The following is a 21,386-nucleotide window of genomic DNA, read 5'->3' as shown; positions in this document are numbered from 1 at the left end:
GTATTTTATTAAGGTCGTTATTATAAGGTTAGTTTAGTTATTAATATCTTAGTAAGCATTTTAACTTAACTCAGAGGCTCTTATAGCTCTTAATAAGAGGCTTTTAAGGGACTTATAATTAGATTTTTTGCTTATTACGAATAAAATTATTATAGTTAAAGCTATAGCGATTAAAGCTATAGCGCTACTTACGGACCTCGATAATAAGTAATTAGTAATATAGTTATCTTTCTCTTATAGCAAGCTTAAAAAAGTATCTTAATTTAAGTACTAGGTAGGTACTATACTATTTTATTAAAACTATATTCTTATACTTATAACTTAGAAAGAATTAACTTTCTTCGATAACAAGGTACTCAGACAATGGAGAGCAAACATTCTTTCCCTTTGCTTATTCCAACAAAGACCCAATCCAACGAGGTCTCAAGCAAGTCCCAGCTCAATTCCAGCCAGAGTCAGAGGGCCTTTGTGGTCTTTCCACTTCCCGTTCGTGCCATCCAGAAGAGTGTCTTGACTCTTGAGCCCTTTCTAGATGCGGCATACCTTACCCCCAAAGGGCCCAGTTTGCCAACCATCACCTGCGACCAACTCGAAATTGCCAACGGGCCTGGCCACAAACATGTTCCAACATCTCCTAACGGCCTACCGCTGAATACCGGAGGAAGATCGGATCACGATAGCTCCATCCCAACAAGCACGGAGCACCTCTCCCTTTGACATTTTGGCCACGACGCATCGGGCGTGGTCTAGGACCGACGTTAAACTCTCCGTAGTGCTGGACGATAAAGAAGCGAGCGAGCAAGGAAAATAGCGGCCTTTTGTAGCAGTGCATAATGCGTAGGCAAGGTACGACGTGCGTATGTCTGAGTCCTCCGGAGAACTGGCCAGTGAGGAGGGCTTCAAGTCAGACTGATGACGGCTGTAGCACACGCAAGGTCAGCCGCAAAAGAGCAAACAGGTGATAGCTAGGCAATGGTCAGCAGGGGCTGATGCGAGAGCAGAACATTGTCACAAGCTCAATCTCGGTACAAGGACGAATTTCCCGCATATGATGCAAAGCACCGGTCACCGACCTTGGTGGTCCTATCAAGGAGCTTCGAGACATGTCTCGCTTGCCAAGGTATACACTGCAGCGGCCGCCTGCAGGCAAGAAATTGCCTCATGGCTGGATTTCCCGTTGTAATTGGTTTATCATCTGGAAAGACGGCAAAGCTGAGCGGCCAGATGAAGAAAGGGATAGTCAAGTAGGCCATTGGCTGCGGCTTGATCGATTATAGGGGACAGAGTCACGATGGCGAACGTTTTTGGATAGGCCTGGGCGATGGAGGGCTTGAGTTCAAGGCCGATTGGGCGGTCTCCGATGTTGAAGCTATCGCGACGGGGTCCGACATCGACGATAAGGCCAGAAAGCAGGCGACTCCAATGCCTCGTTCGGACAATGGCGTAGTTCTTCGGCAATCCGAGCGGTTGAAGAGCAAGACTAAGACGCGCCTAACCTGACAGCTGGGTCGTAGGTTCGTGAGGCGTTGCGCACAGATGGAGTTCGTTTCTTGGGATATTCGAGCTAACGTGATGGATGGTATCGTTGCTCTCCCGAAAGTCTATCAGCTCGTACGAGAGCGTGGACTCGATATCAGTCGTGGCTTGAAAGTCTGGTGCGTAGGCATTGATGATGAGGGCCGGCTCGAAGCCCGTCGGCGAGGCCTTGTGGTGAATCAATGGATATGGCGTTTATCGTTGAAAAAAAAAAAAAGGCGTCGTCGTCCGGCTTTGGGGGCTCAAGCTTTTTGAACATTCGTGGCGTCGAGAAATGGCCGGTTTAGGAGGAGCTCTCTCGCAATGTCCTTTGATGGCAGATTAGCACGAGCACCTCCACGTCCCGGTTGGCGAGTGTAGATCTCCCATGAGGCTAGCGCCTCGCGTCAACGTGGGAAGAGACAAGCCGCGGCTGATAGTGGCGGCCTGGAACTTCTCTCCTCCTCAGGCCTGGAGGCTAAACCCGCGATGTGGACTTCCCGCAAGACGTTCCCCACCTCCACGCGGCATTGGCGCAGTATAGGTTTTGCTGAGGAAAAGAAAGACTGGTACACCCTCTTTCACTGGCGTACCTCAGAAAGTGGCAGACTAAAGCAGGGTCAACTCGGCGAGGAAAGGTATCCTTCTCGGAAGAGGGGGGAAGAAGAGACATTGGATGTCGCCCAGGAGATGCAGGAGATGCATGTACAAGCTTGAGGTAGGTAGGCAAGTCTGGTAAGGTATCGGTATGTAGGTACCTACGATGGGGTCGTTTGCAGGTGTGCAGGTGTGCAGTAGACATGGGCAGGAGCGAGCAAGGATATAATTCATCCTGCCACTTTCGCCCCTTCCACTTCCAGGTTCTTCCCTTCTCTAGGCATTCCATTGACCATTAACGCACCTTCACTTTCTTCTCCAACGGTGCATCTGCCTTCCCTTTCTTCTCCTTTTCCAAGACAGCTCTTTTATCGATCCTTCCCGCAGGATTCGGTCTCGTTGCCAGGCCGTTCTGGGTACCACCTCTTCCAAGTTCCGAATATTGGACTTGCCTCAGGTTCTCGTCACCTCACTGTACATTCCTTTCTTCCACTCAATCCTTCCCATCTCGGTTCCAACACCCGCCGGACCTCACTTCCAGGTTCTCCTGCGGCTTTCCTCATTCTTTTCCCTCCTGCCTCCTCGCCGATTGTGTGCCAACCACCTCCCGCCTCGCCTCGTACAGGACTCTGAGACATCTCAACCTTCTTCCTTTGTACTGAGTCCTGTACCACAACCTCCTCACCACTCGGGCCTCCCTACCACTCACTACCACCTACCTCTCCGAGTCGCCTGGACGCTCGTCCACCGACTCTCCTTCCTCCATCGCTCGCTATGAGCAACATGTCGACTCACTCCAACATGGAGCGTTTGGAGCCCGTCGAGTCGCCCGTTCGTCGATCCGCCATCGGCCACAGATTCCATGCTATGTGGAAAGCTGTCGATCGCTGCGACAAGCGAATCTCCACGTCCACCTTTGGACGAATCTTCAGACTCGAGGGAAGCGGCCATGTATGTTTTCTCCCCCTGCCTCTGTTGCCAAATTCTCTAACCCCGGACAGCCTAAGGAGATTCCCGATACATCATTCTTTAGGGAGATTCGCGCGGGAGTGACCACCTTTGCGACCATGGCGTACATCATCGCTGTCAATGTGAGTGTATATCCTTGACTGACTGTGAGGGTTATGTGCTGATCAGCCTAGGCAATCATTCTCTCGCAGACAGGCGGAACTTGTGAGTGCGACTTGGTAAACAGAGCCGACTGCGACAACATCGACAGCTACAAGGCTTGCAAAGAGAGTTAGTCGGCCGAGATCACGCAATGAGCCCGGCTAACCTTGCTAGATGTTCGTCTTGACCTGATCACTGCGACTGCTGCCATCGCCGGCCTCGCTAGCTTCATCTTTGGTTTCTTCACCAATCTGCCAGTGGCCCTTGCGTAAGTGTTTGTCTCGTATCCAAATCTGGCATTCACTGACAGACAGAACAGTCCAGGCATGGGCCTCAACGCATACTTCGCTTTCCAGGTCGTCGGCCCCAACGGCTCAGGCAACATTCCCTACCGTGTCGCCTTGACAGCAGTCTTCGTGGAGGGGCTCATCTTCATCGTCCTTGCTCTTACCGGAATGCGCCAGTGGCTTGTCAAGCTCATCCCCGCCACTATCAAGACGGCAACCGGCGTCGGTATCGGCTTCTTCTTGACGGAGATTGGACTTTCTTATTCGGCCGGAATCGGTGCCATTACTGGAGGCTGGAAGTCTACCCCGCTCGCCATCGCCGGATGCCCTGTTGAGATGATCGACCCGGACACCCAGATGTGTGCTGGAGGTATCATGTCGAGCCCCAAGATGTGGACGGCAATCTTCGCTGGCGGGCTTGTCACGGCCTATCTGATGTCATTCCGGGTCAAGTATGCTCTCATCATGGGTATTGCCCTGGTGTCCATCTTATCCTGGCCGTAAGTCATCCGCACTCCATGACGCGAATATCGCTGACTGTTTCAGACGCAACACATCCATCACCTACTTCCCTTATAACGAGGAAGGCGAGAATCGCTTCAACTTCTTCAAAAACGTCGTCACGTTCCATCCAATCCAGCACACCCTCAACGCCCTGGACTGGGATGTCACAAAGAATGGATCGCAATTCGCCCTGGCTCTCTTCACCTTCCTCTACGTCGACATCATTGACGCCACAGCCACGCTGTACTCCATGGTCCGTTTCTGTGGCGTTGTCGACCCCAAGGACGGCGATTTCCCTCGTTCTACCATTGCCTATTGCTGCGACGCGGCATGCATCTCCATCGGCTCACTGTTCGGTTGTTCTCCAGTCACGGCCTTCATCGAGAGCGGTGCGGGTATTGCAGAAGGTGGCCGCACCGGACTGACATCCATGACCACCGGCCTTTGCTTCCTCGTCTCCATCTTCTTTGCTCCCATCTTTGCGTCTATCCCGCCTTGGGCAACTGGTTGCACGCTCGTTCTGGTAAGTTCCAAAAGGCCCCAAAGGTCTCGAGAGGTGTTCCGGTCTAACTGTCGCAGGTCGGCTGCATGATGATTCGTCAAATTACCCAGATCAACTGGCGCTATATTGGCGATGTTCTTCCATCCTTTGTCGTAATGACTTTCATTCCCTTCTCGTACAGCGTCGCTTACGGCCTTATCGCGTAAGTTGTTCTCATGACATCTCTCTAACCATGGCTGACCATCCTAGGGGCGTTTTCGTGTACACTGTTCTTAACGGTCTGATCGCCTTGACTGTCTGGCTGTCTGGGGGTAGAATCGAGCCCCGCGAGTACGATGCGAAGGAATACTGGTCCTGGAGAGGCTCTGGCAAGAAGCCTTGGTTTGTGCGTGCTGTCCGCAACAGCTGCTTCAGCAACGGCGACAACGACAGCAAGCGCCAGTTTAACATGCAGGACGACCACGATAGCTCCTACGCTCCAGGTTCGCGCATGGGTTCATCGGACCAAAAGGAGGACGGTGTTCACATGGTGACGATCCCACAGCGGGCGGTCACGCCGCGTTCCGTGCACTAAAGAAAAGTACTTGGTCTAGGGTTAGATTCTTCATTTTCTGTTACCGGGGAGGCGATTTTCTTGCGAGAATATAGTGCCAGGTCTACTGGCTATATCACTTGAATCAGCTGTCAATGATTGTAGATAGCAACAATGAGACACCAGCTTTGAATTAATTCCTCTGCCGTAATGGTGACATTGGTGGTCTGCGAGTAAAGTAAGCCTTGAGGGGCATTGAGCTTGGAGAGTTGGGTGCCCCGGCGAATCTTTGACCCTGGTCCCGTTCCACCGCGCCCCACCACAGCTCCGACCTTGCGTCAACGGTCAGCGCTCCGTCCGCAAACATGAAAGCTTCAATCTCCAGCTTACCAATTCCAGTCCGATTGCGAAATCCGATTTGACTGCGACGCGAACCACTTAGCAATTACGACGTCTTGCAGAACACTCAAAAAGCTCAGCGACCAACCTCCACCAAGTCCACCAGTAATTACCCCTCCTCCGCCTCCAAGATGAGTGGTGGATGGAATACCAGTATGCGGCTCCCGAAAGAAGCTCCAGCCTATTGTGCTTGCTAACCGTTGCAGTCGAGTCCGATGCAGTACGTCACTTTAACGAATTGAAATAGCACCAGACTAACCGTCCAGGGCGTTTTCACCTACCTGCTCGAGAACCTCGGTGTCAAGGGCGTTCAGTTTGAAGAGCTGCTCACGCTCTCTCCTGATGAGCTAGCGCCGCTGCAGCCAATCTACGGCATTATCTTCCTCTTCCGCTACCCTTCCGAAGGCCTGCCCGCGCGGCCAGCAGACTCCTACGACCGCGATGCCGCCGAGAGCCTCTTCTTCGCCCAGCAGACGATCCAGAATGCCTGCGGCACGCAAGCGCTGCTGAGCGTCGTTCTTAACAAGACCAACGAGGTGGAGATTGGCGAGAAGCTTGGCGAATTCCGTGAATTCACCATGGTTCTGCCTCCCGAGTTCCGCGGGGAGGCACTCAGCAACTCTGAGCTGATCCGCGATGTACACAACAGCTTCGCCAAGAGCAGTCCCTTCGTCGACGAGACGCAAAAGACGGGCGAGGCCGAGGATGCCTTCCACTTTATCGCCTACACGCCCATCAATGGCAAGCTGTACGAGCTGGATGGACTGCAGCCTGCGCCTATCTCGCACGGCGCCTGCACGACCGAAGAGTTTCCAACCAAGGTGACGCAGGTCCTCCAGGACCGCATGCTTACGTACGCCAGCTCCGAGATTCGGTTCAATGTGCTGGCCATGATACGTGACCTGAGGATCGCCGCCAAGGAGATTGGTGATTCCGAGACCTTGGAGCGAGAAAACGAGAAGCGCCGCAACTGGAGATTCGAGAACGCTCTGCGTCGACACAACTTTGTTGGCTTCGCTGGCGAGGTCCTGAAAGGTGTTGTCGCGCAGAAGGTTGAGGGTGGCGATGCGGCATACGATGCCTGGGTCAAGGAGGGCCTCGAGCGGAGGAAGAGAGATGAGGATGCCGTGAGATTGAGGCGGAAGATGGGTGGCGGCGGTGACGACGACGAAGAGATGATCGGTTAAACGTGTCAATGATACCATGAATAGAAGCGGGATTACGTTTGGGTTCATTTCGGAAAGATACCTATGGACCGTGATAGGAAATGAAGCCATCGAACACAACTTGAGCCTGGCCTGGAAGCCGACTTGACCATTTCTTTGGTTCGGTTCGTTTGGTTTGGTTTGCTTTGTGTCCCATCCCCAGATTATTCCGCGAAAATAAGTTTGTACTGATAAAGCTGGCTGACTGACGGCAGACATTTGGTGGGCACCATCGCCTTTGTTAACAAATGTTCAATTCGCCCCGGATCAGTATCATCCTCTCGAGGTTGGTTGAGGCTCTGTCTGCCACCCTCCGCGCCCACGCCTGTTCCCCGGCCCTATCTAGTGCTACATGGCAAGTCACTATCGCAGCCTTGTTGATCATAGACAGGCTGTCGATCTATCGTCTATCCGAGTCCTTTTGGCCTCGACATTGGTGAGCGGCCCGGAAAGCGAGAGCTGCTATTTTCACCCTTCATCCAGGGTCGGCTCGACAACCCTATTGTTTTCACCCTACTTCCCCGTAATGGAACACATATTAAGCCCTCTTTCACCACCAGATGGGCTATTTGATCTAGCTCTTTCCAGGTCAACTCACCTTTCACTTCCACCACTCAACACCGCCATACTTACCTGCCCATCCACACTCTGCAACGATGGGTAGAGTCAAATCAGAGCAGCCCACCGGCAAAAAGGCTCAAGCCAACGGCCGAGACCAGCGCGATCGCGGTGGCCATGGAAATGGACGTGTCCAGCAGGATCGAACGCATCGCATTCCCGCCCCGTGGTCCGCTCGCGATGATTTCGCCATGAGACGTGTTCGCTCCCCCGTCCCCGACCCCGCCCCCGAGCCTTGGGTCTCTGTGGGAGACCTCGACAGAAACCTCCAGAGGTGGATGAGAGAGGGACAGCGGGACGAGGTGCTGTCCAGATGGGGCCTGGGACCCGGCGAGTACGATATTCTCGAGGACCGCGTCCTCGCTGACATTGTGGCCAAGTGGCCCGACGCGACTGTCGCCCTGCTCTACGACAAGGCGCAGGAGGCCAAGGAGCACGTCTACCGCCACTTTGCGGGCCAGGGCAAAGTCCGCATCAGTCTCGAGGCGAGCGACTGGCTCAAGCTTGAGGGCTTGTGGAAGCTTATGGGTAGGTCTACCTATTATTGTTTTTGGAAGGGAGGTCTAGTCGTTGAAGTAGGGAGGAAAAACCGTTGCTGATATTCGAACTGCTTCGCAGACAAGGCTCACAGTCACGAGGAGCGCAAGTACCCTTTTGACTACACGTACGGCCAGATCCGCTTCTTCGACCGCGGTTTGATGGATAAGCAGTACGCCTTCTACTTCAAGAAGTACGAGCACGAGCGCGCCCGCGCCCAGGACGTCGCTCCGGCTGCCATCGCTCCGGCTGCCGCCGCCGCCGCCACCCCGATCGCTGCCCGCCCGATGTCGGTTCCTCCTGCCGCCGCTGGTACCTACCTCATCCGAGAGCAGGCGCACATGCCGACCGCCTGCATGGCGGCGCCTGGAGGTCCTCCTCCCGCTGCCCAGGGTGGTGGTGGTTGCTGTACTGGCAACCACGGTCCTGGAACCTTCGTCCCGATGGCTTCGCAGAGAGCCTGTATGATGGGAGGAGGAGGAGGAATGGGCCAGGCGGTCGTCCATGGAGGTACCGCGGGCACCTTCTACCCTGCGCCTCAGCACCATCACCATCATCATGGAGCGCAGCCGGGACCTGGCATGGGCTACTACTAAGTCGATCACGATGTTGGAGAAAGAGAGCAGGCTAGCAATCAACACTGGATGGGATTGATGTGGTGGTTTTGGTTTGCTCTGGATTCTACGTTGAAATGGATGGGTATGACTGATGGCACGCAGAAGGAAGGAGGATGGAAGGATCGCCTTTGTTCATAATCTGGTCGCGGCCATGGTGGATGAACGCAGTGGTATCTTGTCTAAGGGTAGTGACCGAATGAGAATATCCCCATGAATCGCAGCTGAAACTGTGCAAACTTGATCATGTGCGTCTACCACTATAGGGGAGACTGTGGGCGGTGCCTGCCTTCCACTACCCCTACCCCCCAGCTCCTTGTTACTCGATATGGTTTACGCCCCCGTGAGTGATTCCATTGCAAGTGTTCCCATCGTAAGTGTTTCCATCGTAAGTGCTTCCATCGTAAGTATTTCCATCGTCGCACCATTATTCATCTATGTTTCGGTGGAGGAGACTGTGCAATGATGGCATTGCTATCCATAGCCGGCCTTCGTACGATCTCGAATCATCTCAAGTGTAAGACACCAGACGAAAGGTCCTCGTCATCGTCCAGATAACGAGTCTCCGCGGTCACGTCCTTCTTCATATCACACCACCAATCACCAGAAACTATCATGGACGAAGTGAAATCGATCGAAGACTGGCCACTTCCACACATGTGTAATTGGATCGCAGGGGTATGGGCTGTTGACGCACGTCGCAAATTCTTTTTCTACAAAAGGGATGAAATCATTACACTCCGCTTCGCAAAATGACATTCCAAGGCTTTTCTCATCTTGCTGAAAACACAAATGTGTAAGGGAAGGCTGACGACAAGCTACCAGGCCGTCAAATCGGAGACCGGGTATGTGGTTGCGACTTGTTAGCACAACACGTCGAAAGTAAGGCTGACTGCTCGTTGAACTTCGAAAATGGCGGTCGAGAGTACGATCAGTGTTCACGAAAGTAATTCTATCAACAGTAACAACAAGGGCAACACTAGATAACTAAGCCCTCTTAGTGACAGATTATTCAAGTGGAAACTTTGAAGATGACCCGAACAACACAAACACAACTCGTAGTCTGCAATCGTTTTCCAAGTTTGACACCGAACGAACCGCAGAACGAAGACCAGACCTAAAGTTGACGTCTATAGCCAATTGACTCAAGCCTCAAAGGCAGCCATCGCCCGAATCGCCAGAACCTTATAGTCAGAGCAGCACTTCGGAGTCTATTCCGACAGAGCTGGGGAGTCCTCGTCGAAGCGTCTCTACCATTGGACCTCTTCCGAGGTCTCGAACATGCCGCTCGATGGACTCGAAGCCTTCTTCTGGATCCCGTATCGCGTGTCGGGAACATCGGAAAACGGCAACCTGTTTTCGAACCAATCGGTCTCCGTGTACAAGTTGGGAGACGCCGGATATTGCTCCGCGATGTACATCTTGATGAACTTCCGCACCTTTCTCCAATTCAAGTCGCCGTGCGCCTTGGCTACGTTTTCCACGTAGCTGGTCAACTTCGACGGGGGCTGTCTACCCGGAATCTTCGTCGAGAAGTCGACGAAAGCTGAGATGCCCGGATACTCGGTCCATCGTGAGTTCTCGCGAGTCTCAAAGTCGAGAATACGGTCAATGTCGACCCAGTCCATGACGGCGAAGACGGCCGAGGTCTCGTAGGGACACTTGATGATGGGACCGACTGATTTGCGGCCGTTGAAGAGTTGTCTCCATGTCTGACTCTCCATCGTCCGGCGCTTGTTCTCGATCTCCTTCGAGTATGGGGCGTAACGCGTGACGGTGCAGTCCTTGGCCATGCATTTCCACTTCAGACCCGCTGCTTTATGCCGTCCGTCAATGCGGATGAGGGACTCAATCTCATGGCGGCCGTATTTGACTGCGTCCAGGGCAGGGTTCATCAGATCTGAAAGAGGCCAGTAGACGGACTCGGCACAGAGGTGATGAAGTCTCTCAGCGCGGGTTCGCGTTGCCGGGCTCATGAACTGTCCCGACTCATTCTCTGAGAGAATGTGGGCCAGCCAGTCTGTCGCTTCCGCAGCCCTGGGAGACGGAAAGTCTCCCGACGGCTGCGGGGTGTATGCCAGGGCATTTTGGAGGCTGCCCATTCTGAAGTCGACGCAGGCGTTGTGTTGTGTGGCCATTGTAATGGATTAGAGTGGTGGATGGCGTCGTAGATGTATTGACCGGTTAAGACAAGAAAAGAGAATGGAATGATTGAGTGAAGATGAAAAAAGGGGTTAGATGAGAAGTAAGAGAATCGGAGCGCTACAGGGATAAAACCTGACTATATAAAAGATAGGAGGACTTTATCTCCATCAGGCATCTTGGATTTGGCCGAAGGGGTCGAATTGCCACATGAGAAAAGGGAGTATGTACATCTAAAAGGTGAACGAGCTACCGTCCCTGGCATCTCCGATTGCATTGCGAACACCTCGATGTTAGTGTTTGGCCCATGATTTGGTTCATGTCTTCAACTTCAATTCTGGGCACTGGCGATAGACAATACCATACATCTGACTCCCTGTGCTGGGTATGACAGCGCTCATCTTCACATAGCCAGTGGGACCAAAGAAGGGGATGTTGCACTCCCGAGGCTGAGATATTTGGACCGTTGTCAACGCCTGCCCGGCTTCTGTGAAGATGCAGAGCTAGAATGTGTAGATTTAGTACCGTCCAGACCGAGATTCTGATAGAAAAAGCGGGAGAGGGAGGAATTGGGACATAAGACGCTGCAAACGCTGAGATGGAACGTGAAGGAACTCTACCACGGGGATCCGGACCTTGGGTCAGACGTTGATAACGAACGTGAATGTCGTGACGGTTAGATCTTATATTCTCTCTATATATGGGAAAGGCAGTGATTTGGAGTTCCAAAATGGCATGCATTTCCAGAACCAGTGGCCACGGTGAAGTAAGACCAAGGCGATGGATAATTTGGGTGCTATCTGGAGGTTGAGTGAGGTCGAATTAAGATACGGCTACATAGATATCTGCCCCACTCTATGCGACAAGAAAATCATATTCATCAATGCAAATTTGATACAGGAGTTTCCCAAAACCCCTGCAAGCTCGTTCCGACAATAAGAAGATCGCGGAAAGCATCTTCATCACCATGCTATCGAGACGCATGCCATTGAGTCTTTTCAGGCGAACCAAACCGTCGTTGTGCCGCGCCTACAGCTCCAGCCACGCTATCAGAGGTGCGCCTCCTTCCAAACCCCATCTTCACTCCATCCTGGGTACATCAACTAACCCCCTGCGTAGAGCACGATGTAGTAATCCTACGCCAACGAGGGACCAAAGAGCCCAAATTCCATCTCTCGCCTCCTCTCCGAACGAACGCGGCGATCAAGCTTTCCTACGGTAGCAAAGTCAACGCCTCCGACATCATTGGCAAGTCCTATCTCGACTCGATCAAGGACAGCGGCGGCCGCAATGTGCGACTCCTCGAGGCGTCGCTCGGGCAATACGTCGCCAACTCCCCGCGCGTGGCGACTCCGGTATGAAACGACTTCTTCCCAGGACCTGAAATATTGAGGAACAAGCAAATTGGCCGACAAAGACTGAAACGCGCCATGCGGCAACCCTTGGGTTAGATCTACCCCCAGGACGCCAACCTCATTGTGTCCTTCCTCGACCTGAATCTTCCCGTGCCTGGTGAAGACCCGGACTTTGACGCCGGCCCGCCGGTCGAGATCTTCGAGGCCGGCACGGGCATGGGCGCGCTGACGCTGCATCTCGCGCGCGCGATACACGGTGCCAACCCGCCCTTGCCGCCACGCCTCCGTGACGCACTTTGTACAGCACCGTACGCGAGAAACACGCTCCGGAAGGAGGTCGCGTCAGATGAGGTAGCGGAGGAGGAGGGGGAGAAGGAGGTACACAAGGCAGTACCGCACGCCCTCGATATCGAAGACCCGGAACTCGCGGCGCTGTACAAGGAGCACCTGTCGAGTCGCAGGGCGATCCTCCACACCTTGGACGTCAACCCGACATCGAGCCGGATGGCGCACGGTCTCGTTCGGCACTTCAAGAGGGGCCTGTACCTCTCCGACGTCGACTTCCACGTCTGCACGATCCGATCGTACCTCGCCTCGCGCCTCGCTCAGAACGGAGGCGAGGCGTTCCTCTCGCACGTGATCCTCGACCTCCCGGCCTCGCAGGACTACGCCGAGTTGGCCGTCAAGGCCCTCCAGCCCGACGGGAAGGTCGTCATCTTCTTCCCGTCCATCACGCAGATCCTCGACTTTGTCGTCTGGGCCAAGGACACGGAGCAACCGCTGGTGCAGGACCGCGTCGTAGAGCTGCAGACGTCGACGTCGGGCGATGACATGTTCCAGGACGGCACGGGCGGTCGGAACTGGGACGTCAAGGTTGTGAATATTCGCAAGGCGATTGAGAGGGGCGAGACGGGTGCGGCGGCGAGGGGGATCGTTTGTCGGCCCAAGGTCGGATCGCGAGTGGTCGGGGGCGGCTTTGTTGCGGTCTTTACAAAGCTGCCTCCGACAGCTGCCAAGCTAGAGGAGAGCGTGGATGAGGGTGTAGCTATTTCTGAGACTACATCTGTCCCCGAGACTGAGGTATTGCTTGAAAAGGAAACGCCAACAAGCTCATAAGGGAAGAGTTATCAATGGTGAAGCAATGGAGGGGAAAAGGCGAGCTTCCCAGGTGTTCAGATCGCCTTTTCCCGTTCCTCCTGTAGGATACTTGTATTATAGCTGTGTACGTTAAGGCGCCTTCATAAACCCCATAGAGAAGATTCACATAGAGACTGCAAACATGTATACCTGAGAAAAAAAGAGGCCACCCCACTAAGATCCGGACGTCTAGCGGAAATAAGCTGATCCCTTATGTTCTCACCTCCGTCTTCAATAGCAGAAGGAGGTCCAGAACAAAACAAAAACATACAACACCAGGTATTCGCTGGTCGTCACCGACCCAACTACTAATCCGGCCCTCATTGGCTTATCTATGGGAGAGCGGACGGGATCCCGAGTTTTCCAATGGGTATGGTCGTATGTGACAGTTAGGTGATGCCAAGTTGATTATATCGCGATCAGAGTACTTGCGACCTCTCAGTGTATCGTGGGCCTGATCTAATACATAATAACCAGAGATCTCATATCTTATCTACTCCCCCATGAACGACGAATACCTCATAATGAGGTATTTGAAACGAGGTTCCCAACGCATTTAGGAACACAATATGGCGTTGCAAAGTAAACATCCCGAATATCCACGGTTTTACATGATGGTGTTGGAGATCACAGTATTAAACACAGTGCGCATGCGCTTTTCGGCACCAATCCCTCTACTCCACACTCCATGGCGTTTACATCTCCAACCTCACTCGATGAACTTTAAGCAACATTTCTCACCCAGCTGAATCCAACCTCACTAAAAGCTTGCAAAATGGCTTTTACGGGCACCGTCACGCAGCTCTCGATTCCGCTGCCCCACTCCCTCGACACCCGCATCCACATTCACCTCAGCACCAAGGCCAAGGTAGCAACCCTCTTTCTGACCTCAGTGACGCAAGACGAACAGTCGGGGCCAGCGGCACTTGGCTCGTTCGTATACGCACTACCAAACGTATGTTCCCTCCCACATGCCACCAAAGCAAATGGCAAATCTACCAATACAAGCTTTTTTTTCCACTGACACACAAACAAAGAGACTTGAGCCGGCTCAGCCCATCTCAACTGCCATTTACTCTGTGGAGTCGACGCTGGAGTTCACAACGAGGATGGCCAAGCTGCTAGCCAAGAGGGCCAACATGCCCGTTTACGTAGGCTGCTCCATCAACCTGGGCGGCGCGGCTATGAGCCTCTCGGTGGAGGAGGAGATGGAGGCGTTCCGGGCCATCGTCGACGTCGTCACGGCAAAACTCAAGGGAGAGCCCTTGGTCAACGGTGCTTGAACACACACGCACCCAACTCTCAGTAGCGATATTCTGTCGTAAGGTGGGTTCTGGTCTAGAGACTTGCGTCACACAGTTCCAATTCTCCCGCCCTTGTTTACCGCATTTTATCGGCCGCCACTTGCGATCTCTGGAGGGAGCGGTAGCGGGAGCGAACAGGGGCGAGGTACTCGCTGCTCGCGACTTCCTGAAGCGGATTGGGTGACAGTCACACAAGGGCTTGGGGATGTTGGACATGCGGCGTGCCGGGCTCACGAGGGGGGCCCGGGGTCTGGACGCAGCGGACCGAGGGGTGATGTCCCACATGTGGCTTCGGGCCGTTCGGCTTCGCATACGGGGTTGCCGGGCTGATTGTGCGAGAGGCGAGGGAGGGAGAAGCGCATCATCACGAACCGGTGAGAAGTTTGTACGGCGCGACGAATGTTAAGGGGACGACAGCGATGGACCCAACGTCATAGACAACAAGGACCGCCATCTCTAGTTCTTTAAAGAGGCTGCGCTCGAGGCCGCTATGACAGTGTGTGCAAATAATGCAAGTGATCTAGATGGAGTTTGGTGTGCGACGTAGGAGACTATGGCGTTCTGGAACCTACGAATGTTCTGAAAACTGATCTCACAATTACTGCTTCTCGTGGTTCGACGTTTTGACTTTCTTCTGGAATCTCTGGAAGGTGGTCGCTCTCCGAGTCTAGAACGTGGCTAAGACGTGCCCGAGCAATCTGAGCTTGTAGTCGTCCGTTGATTTCGGCCACATGGTTCCCATTTAAGATTGTTTTGTCCTGTTTCGTGGTAGAAGTTCGGCTCATGAAATTTTTTGTTTAGCCTCTTCCCTCCTTCTTTGTCTTTCTCTTACAGAAGAACACTCCCGTAGAGTTGAGGTACGGGAAGCGCTCTGACGGGGGTCACAGGATCTGCACGTAATACCTTGAACTGGGGGGCCTCGAGTGATAAAGCAACCACCTTCGCTGAGCCGGCGACTTAACGGTGATGACTCGCGAAGGCAAGAAGTCTGGGAACGTGTGCGGCTCAGAATTTTGGGTTGATGAATCCCGCCCTGCCAGACGCAGAGAGAGAGTTGTCATTGTAAAGTCCACCTTCCAAAGAAAGGGGGGCGGGTAGGGGGCGGAATACCCCTTGCGACTTCAGGTTGAACCCTCGGGGTTTGATCCTCGCCTCCTTTTCCCCATCTAAGGATTCAACAGATCTAGAGTTGTCGAGGGAATAGGAAGTGTCTACAGTATACGAATGGCTATGGGAGGATATTGTCACTTGCGGTGTGCACGAATTAATGTTTTCTGAGGCCTGTGCGACGTTTGTGGGGTCCCACCGCATTTCTGGCAACGTCAAAAAGAGAGAAAAGATGCAAGCAAGTGCTCGTTCTCAAGGGGTTAGTTGACAGTTGCAGGGGTCGGTCAAGGTCTCTTCTTTCGCGTGTTCCAAGTCAGTTGTCCCAGATTCTACCCTGAGAAGATCATCCACTAGTTCAAGACTTTCAACTCGACCCCAATGCTGGACTGGAGTTGGCGTGCTTACGAGGCGGCAAATCGAAGATGTTGGAAACTTTCTTTCGAATTCCAGCGCTGAGGCACAACGGCAAGAGCAAGCGTGACCCACGTGCTGTCTGAGATAAAAGTGAACCCTGGCAGGAACGACAGACTTTATCGACATGGCGTGGTGGGGGAGAGCCTGCGGTGCCTGCCCCATCTGGTCGACGCAGGAGGAACGAGGGGTAGGAAAGAGCACGGGCCATAAAGTAAAGGTACTACAGTCTGCGAGAGGAAGACGGAACTCCATTCGTCCACAGTTCCATGAGCTCAAGATTTTTTCTCCTCATGGTGGGCAGCAGTGCAGCTTGTGGAAGGACCACAAGTACCTGGACTGGACGGAGCGTGAGACCGACACACATCATACATCGGCGGAAGGGCCGACCAGCAGGACGGACCACCCTCCATTTTACACATTCACTTTGCCGTTTGCAACCGTCTTGAGTTCCCATCCCTTACCGTATCGTTTTCCCGGTTTTCTAACTGCCTGCCATTTTAGACGTTTCCCACCTATTCATCCCATCGGACTCCTCCTATGGCTTCTGCCCCAAAACCCCAACCCCATTCACATGCCCACTGAACAAGTTGTGAACTTAAATCTCACAGCCTGCTTTCCCATTATCGAGTGGTGAACAGGTACCCGTACATACAGTGACATATATATATCTGCCTGAATGTTGGAGACAACGAGGAAAGAGGCTCGTGGTTAGAGAGGAGAGGGCAGGCAATCGATACACACATGTTCTTTTACACGACACTGATACACAGATGACAGCTCAGCACATTAAACTTTTGTATATTCATCGCCACGACTGTTGGGATGGACAGACCTCAGAGAGGGAAGACGACACGGCACGGCTAAAATTAGTACTTGCTGTACTTCTCACTCGCACATGTGCATCTGCCCTCCTGACCACCTTCCTTGCCTGCCTCACCTGCTCAGGTCATTCGAACGGAAAACAGACGCCTCAAACCCGTCATCTCGCCCACAGAAAGCAGGCCATTTGGGGGCCAACGCACCTACCTTACTGTATAGATACCTTAGCTGTCTTTGCTCAAAGGTAACATGATACTGAGATGAAAGCTGCAGTGCGGCGTGCCCTCGCTACGACTACCTGACCTTATTACGGCGTACCGTCCACGGTACGGGCCCAGATGCGCTACGACGGACCACTAGCGCTGCGACTCTGTGCTTCCTGGACCGGGGACCTTCACTGATCCCACCTCTGCCCAAGGTACCTTCTCCTGAGTCGCATTGGCCCTTCTCCGTCCGCTCAAAATACCATATCCAAGGTACCGTTAGGAGGCGGTCTCGTGCAGAGGTACCTTACCTATTACCCGCTACTCCGCCGCACCATAGTTATCGCGAAAAAAAGCTGACAGGCCGACCCCACCATTTCGCCAGTCAGTGTGTTGCCAGTCGCCAATGTCAACGCCCACTGCCCTCACTACCGACCGTGGCCCTGGCCGAACAACTTCAACGACTGCCCCTCTCTACCCTCCCGCCGTGCTCGACAACCACCCGACCGATCGACCTCACACCATCGCTCCGTCGCTCGAATCCTCCCCCGATTCTCGACCACCTCACAAGTCGCCAGCTTTGGTCTAACATCTCTTTTTCCAAACTACCCCCAGAAAGGCGCCAGTCATGGCCTGGCAGCCGACCCCAGAGTCCTTGAGCCAGCTGGCTGCTTGCCTCAAGGACTCGCTCAGCGGATTCGACAAGAATGCGCAGAAGCAGGCAGAGATCGTGAGTTGCCCACCATTCGTTCCCTTCGCCCATTGCGACCCTTGCTAACCGCCATTGATGCGCAGATGCTCACGCAGGCCAAGGCCTCTCCCGACTTCAACAACTACCTCGCCTACCTCTTCTCCAGAGCTGATCCTCCCCAGGGTGTACAATGCTCAGCCCAAGACTTCCACCTCGTGCGCTCTGCCGCCGCCATCATGCTGAAGAACAACGTGCGCACCAGTTACAAGCAGATCCCCGAGAACAGCTTGGCCCTCATCAAGATGGCCGTTCCCCTCGGTATCCAAGACAAGAACTCCCAAGTCCGCAACTACGCCGGCAACATCGCGACCGAGATCATCAGGAGAGGTGGTATCTTGAGCTGGCCTGAATTGCTTCCCCAGCTGCTCAGCCTCATTTCCAACGAGAACGGTCAGGTTTCCAACGAAGGCCAGGAGGGCGCCATGTCCGCTATGGCCAAGATTTGCGAGGACAACGTCAAGGTTTTGGAGCGCGAGCACAATGGTCAACGCCCTCTGAACTTTTTGCTTCCCAAGTTTATCGAGGCTACTAAGAGCGAGCTGCCCAAGGTCCGCGCAAAGGCCCTGACTGCCATCAACGTCTTCACCCCGCGCAAGTCTCAGGCCATGCTCAACAACATCGACAGCCTCCTCAACCACCTCTTCATCCTGGCTGGCGACCAGCACCCCGATGTGCGCCGCCAGGTGTGCCACGCCTTCGTCCAGCTGGTCGAGACCCGTCCCGACAAGCTGCAGCCCCACATTGCCGGCCTCGTCGACTACATCATCACCCAACAGAAGAGTGATGACGAAGATCTGGCGTGCGAAGCCGCCGAATTCTGGCTGGCTGTTGGCGAGCATGAGGACCTGTGGCGCTCCCTGACGCCCTACCTCGACAAGATCATCCCCGTGTTGCTGGAGTGCATGGTCTACAGTGGGGAGGATATTGCCCTTCTCGGTGGTGCATCAGACGACGAGGAAGAAGAAGACCGTGAGGAGGACATCAAGCCTCAATTCGCCAAGAAGTCGGCGGCCAGGGGTAAGGGTGGCGAGGCCTCAGCCGATACCGCCCAGAACGGAAATGCCTACGAGAAGCTGGCTAGCATGGACGATGATCTGGAAGAGGGCGAGATTGACGACCTTGACGATGGCGACGAGAACCCCGACGAACGCTGGACTATCCGCAAGTGCTCCGCCGCTGCTCTCGACGTCTTTGCGCGTGACTTTTCCGATCCCGTCTTCACTGCGATTCTCCCGTACCTGACGAGCAACCTCAAGCACGAAGAGTGGCAATACAGAGAGGCTGCTGTCCTCGCTCTTGGCGCAGTCGCTGAGGGAACCATCAACGCCGTTACTCCCCACCTGCCGGAGCTTGTCCCCTACCTCCTCTCACTTCTCGGAGACGACGAGCCCATTGTCAGGCAGATTACCTGCTGGACGCTCGGCCGCTACTCACAGTGGGCCGCGAACCTCGACCAGAACCAAAAGGTCACCTACTTTGAGCCCATGATGGAAGGCATCCTACGCAAGATGCTCGACAAGAACAAGAAGGTCCAAGAAGCTGCGGCATCCGCTTTTGCCAACCTTGAAGAGAAGTCCGGAAAGGTTCTCGAGCCCTACTGCATCCCTATTCTGCAGCAGTTCGTCCAGTGTTTTGCCCGGTACAAGGACAGAAACATGTACATCCTGTACGACTGCGTTCAGACCTTGGCGGAGAACATTGGTCCCGTTATTGCTCAGCCGGACGCTATGAGCCTACTGATGCCGGCCTTGATCGAACGCTACCAAAAGGTCAGCGACGATTCGCGGGAGCTCTTCCCCCTGCTAGAGTGTCTCTCCTACGTTGCCATGGCGCTGGGCTCTGCCTTCACCCCTTATGCGCAGCCTATTTTCGTACGATGCGTCAACATTATCCACACGAACCTCGAGCAAAGTCTGCAGGCCACCAACAACCCAACACTCGACTCCCCAGACAAGGACTTTCTCGTCACCAGTCTCGACCTGTTGAGTGCTATTATCCAGTCTCTAGAGGAGGACAAGAAGCAGGAGCTAGTCAGGGGCTCAGAGGGAACATATTTCGAGCTTCTCGGTTTCTGTCTCGAGGATCCCCAGGACGATGTCCGGCAATCAGCTTACGCTCTGCTGGGAGATTGCGCGAAATACGTCTTTCCCCAGCTTGAGAAGCACCTGAACTCAATTTTCCCCATCTTGCTGAAGCAGCTGGATCTCGACAACATTCTCGACGAGGAGATTGACAGTGGCTTCAGCGTTGTTAACAATGCATGCTGGTCTGCTGGCGAGATCGTCATGGTCAACAGCAGTGCAATCTCACCTTTTGTCCCCGAACTCCTGCAGCGTTTGGTCGAGATCGTCTCGAACCCTGGTGTTCAGAACGCCGTCAGCGAGAACGCAGCCATTGCTCTCGGTCGCCTCGGCATTCACAATTCTGAAGTCTTAGCCCCTCAACTGCCAACTTTTGCCGAAGACTTCCTCTCGGCTATAGAGCACGTCGAGTTCCTGGAAGAGAAGGCCACTGCCTTCAAGGGCTTTACCCTGGTCGTTGGACAGAACCCCCAGGCCATGGAGAAGGCGCTTCCCCAGCTCTTCGTTGCCATTGCAAGGTACAAGGACATTGCTTTGAGGAACCCAATCAAGGCCGAACTGCACCAGCACTTCCAGAAGGTCAGCATCTCTAACCCCCCTCCCACACGTAGCGATATTTACTGACGTATCCTAGGTTATTACCATGTACCGGGAAATGATTCCTCAGTTCAACGACTTTGTGAACCAAATGCGGCCTGAGGATCAGACAGAACTCCGCAAGTACTACTCTACATGACGAGAGCATGTGGACGCAGTTTGAGCGTTTGCGTATGAAGACGACGTTGAACACGAAGAAAAAGGGCCCAATATTGAGCGATCTTTCATGATATGACTTGGGGAGGAAAATACCACCGAGGCGTCCTTTACAAATGAGTAATGACGATGCTTTTTTGGAAGAAAGAGAGCAGAACAGAGAGGCAGAGGAAGAAACATATCAAGAGAGCAAAACAGGCTTGTAGTTGGGTCGCAAGAGAAGATCAAGTCGAAAGAAAGAATGCGACGGAGTTACGAAGTGATACAAACACACCTGGCAATCAACTTTTCTCCTACGACACAAGTGATCAGGGGCAGCAGCCGAGACGGATCGTTTATTTTTCATCCTCTTTTTTCCACGCAGCATACCGACGGGGCCAGCATCATGTGACGGGGTGTTTATGGGCAGAGCAACTTGGAGACGAGAGACGCTCTTCTTTTCTTTGGTACACGAGCTATCTTGTTTGTGGCTCGTGGTGGAAGGGTCAAGGTAGTTGGGAACATTCGGTAACTGGGCGCAGCGCCTGGGGAACTGGACAAGCTCTCAAAGCTTGCTGGAAGGAGCTCATTATGTGTTTTCACAAAAGCAACATTTGGAAGTGAACCAACACTCGGGGAGAGGGGTTGGAGGTTGAACGCACAAAGACAACACCAACACGTGCGCAAGGAAAAGCACACAGCTCTGCCAGTATTGGAAATGGGAAGCGAAGGCGTCATGATGCATGCAAAACACACACCAAAATGGGGCTTTAACCGTCGTAGATAGGTAGATAGGGTAGATAGATAGCTTTAGCATAGGGGGTTTTTATAACCCCCGACTGGCCCCATGGGGCACCGCGCCGCGCGGAATTCAAGTTTTTGGTATCTTCAGTCTTGATGGGAGTTTGATTGTGGTGACTT

The 21,386-nt window shown here is 53.6% G+C and overlaps 7 protein-coding genes across 7 annotated transcripts; 5 read left to right on the top strand and 2 right to left on the bottom strand.

Annotated features, from left to right (window-relative positions):
• Positions 1-2,886: 2,886 nt before the first annotated feature.
• On the top strand, positions 2,887-6,633 carry CABS01_01387 (permease; the record flags this gene model as incomplete). The annotated part of the gene is made up of 9 exons (XM_060534767.1): positions 2,887-3,063; positions 3,114-3,203; positions 3,255-3,351; positions 3,397-3,490; positions 3,542-4,009; positions 4,056-4,536; positions 4,593-4,717; positions 4,765-5,065; positions 5,713-6,633. The coding sequence occupies 9 exons, from the start codon at positions 2,887-2,889 to the stop codon at positions 6,631-6,633; spliced, it is 2,754 nt and encodes a 917-aa protein (XP_060397956.1).
• A 674-nt stretch (positions 6,634-7,307) lies between these two features.
• CABS01_01386 (uncharacterized protein) lies at positions 7,308-8,402 on the top strand (the record flags this gene model as incomplete). The annotated part of the gene is made up of 2 exons (XM_060534766.1): positions 7,308-7,797; positions 7,888-8,402. The coding sequence occupies 2 exons, from the start codon at positions 7,308-7,310 to the stop codon at positions 8,400-8,402; spliced, it is 1,005 nt and encodes a 334-aa protein (XP_060397955.1).
• A 1,268-nt stretch (positions 8,403-9,670) lies between these two features.
• On the bottom strand, positions 9,671-10,558 carry CABS01_01385 (uncharacterized protein; the record flags this gene model as incomplete). The annotated part of the gene is made up of 1 exon (XM_060534765.1): positions 9,671-10,558. One exon carries the CDS (start codon positions 10,556-10,558, stop codon positions 9,671-9,673), a length of 888 nt encoding a protein of 295 aa, XP_060397954.1.
• Positions 10,559-11,529: 971 nt separating this feature from the next.
• Positions 11,530-13,033, top strand: CABS01_01384 (tRNA (Adenine-N(1)-)-methyltransferase; the record flags this gene model as incomplete). Its single annotated transcript, XM_060534764.1, has 3 exons — positions 11,530-11,617; positions 11,682-11,917; positions 12,014-13,033. The coding sequence occupies 3 exons, from the start codon at positions 11,530-11,532 to the stop codon at positions 13,031-13,033; spliced, it is 1,344 nt and encodes a 447-aa protein (XP_060397953.1).
• A 796-nt stretch (positions 13,034-13,829) lies between these two features.
• On the top strand, positions 13,830-14,337 carry CABS01_01383 (uncharacterized protein; the record flags this gene model as incomplete). The annotated part of the gene is made up of 2 exons (XM_060534763.1): positions 13,830-14,009; positions 14,092-14,337. 2 exons carry the CDS (start codon positions 13,830-13,832, stop codon positions 14,335-14,337), a joined length of 426 nt encoding a protein of 141 aa, XP_060397952.1.
• A 1,492-nt stretch (positions 14,338-15,829) lies between these two features.
• Positions 15,830-16,087, bottom strand: CABS01_01382 (uncharacterized protein; the record flags this gene model as incomplete). Its single annotated transcript, XM_060534762.1, has 1 exon — positions 15,830-16,087. The coding sequence occupies one exon, from the start codon at positions 16,085-16,087 to the stop codon at positions 15,830-15,832; it is 258 nt and encodes an 85-aa protein (XP_060397951.1).
• Positions 16,088-17,529: 1,442 nt separating this feature from the next.
• Positions 17,530-20,469, top strand: CABS01_01381 (uncharacterized protein; the record flags this gene model as incomplete). The annotated part of the gene is made up of 3 exons (XM_060534761.1): positions 17,530-17,631; positions 17,697-20,312; positions 20,368-20,469. 3 exons carry the CDS (start codon positions 17,530-17,532, stop codon positions 20,467-20,469), a joined length of 2,820 nt encoding a protein of 939 aa, XP_060397950.1.
• Between the last annotated feature and the right edge of the window lie 917 nt (positions 20,470-21,386).

Source organism: Colletotrichum abscissum (genome assembly GCF_030869225.1).
Source record: "Colletotrichum abscissum strain IMI 504890 chromosome Unknown Scaffold_3.1, whole genome shotgun sequence".
Classification (NCBI taxonomy): domain Eukaryota; kingdom Fungi; phylum Ascomycota; class Sordariomycetes; order Glomerellales; family Glomerellaceae; genus Colletotrichum; species Colletotrichum abscissum.
This window is presented reverse-complemented; position numbering and strand designations above follow the sequence as displayed.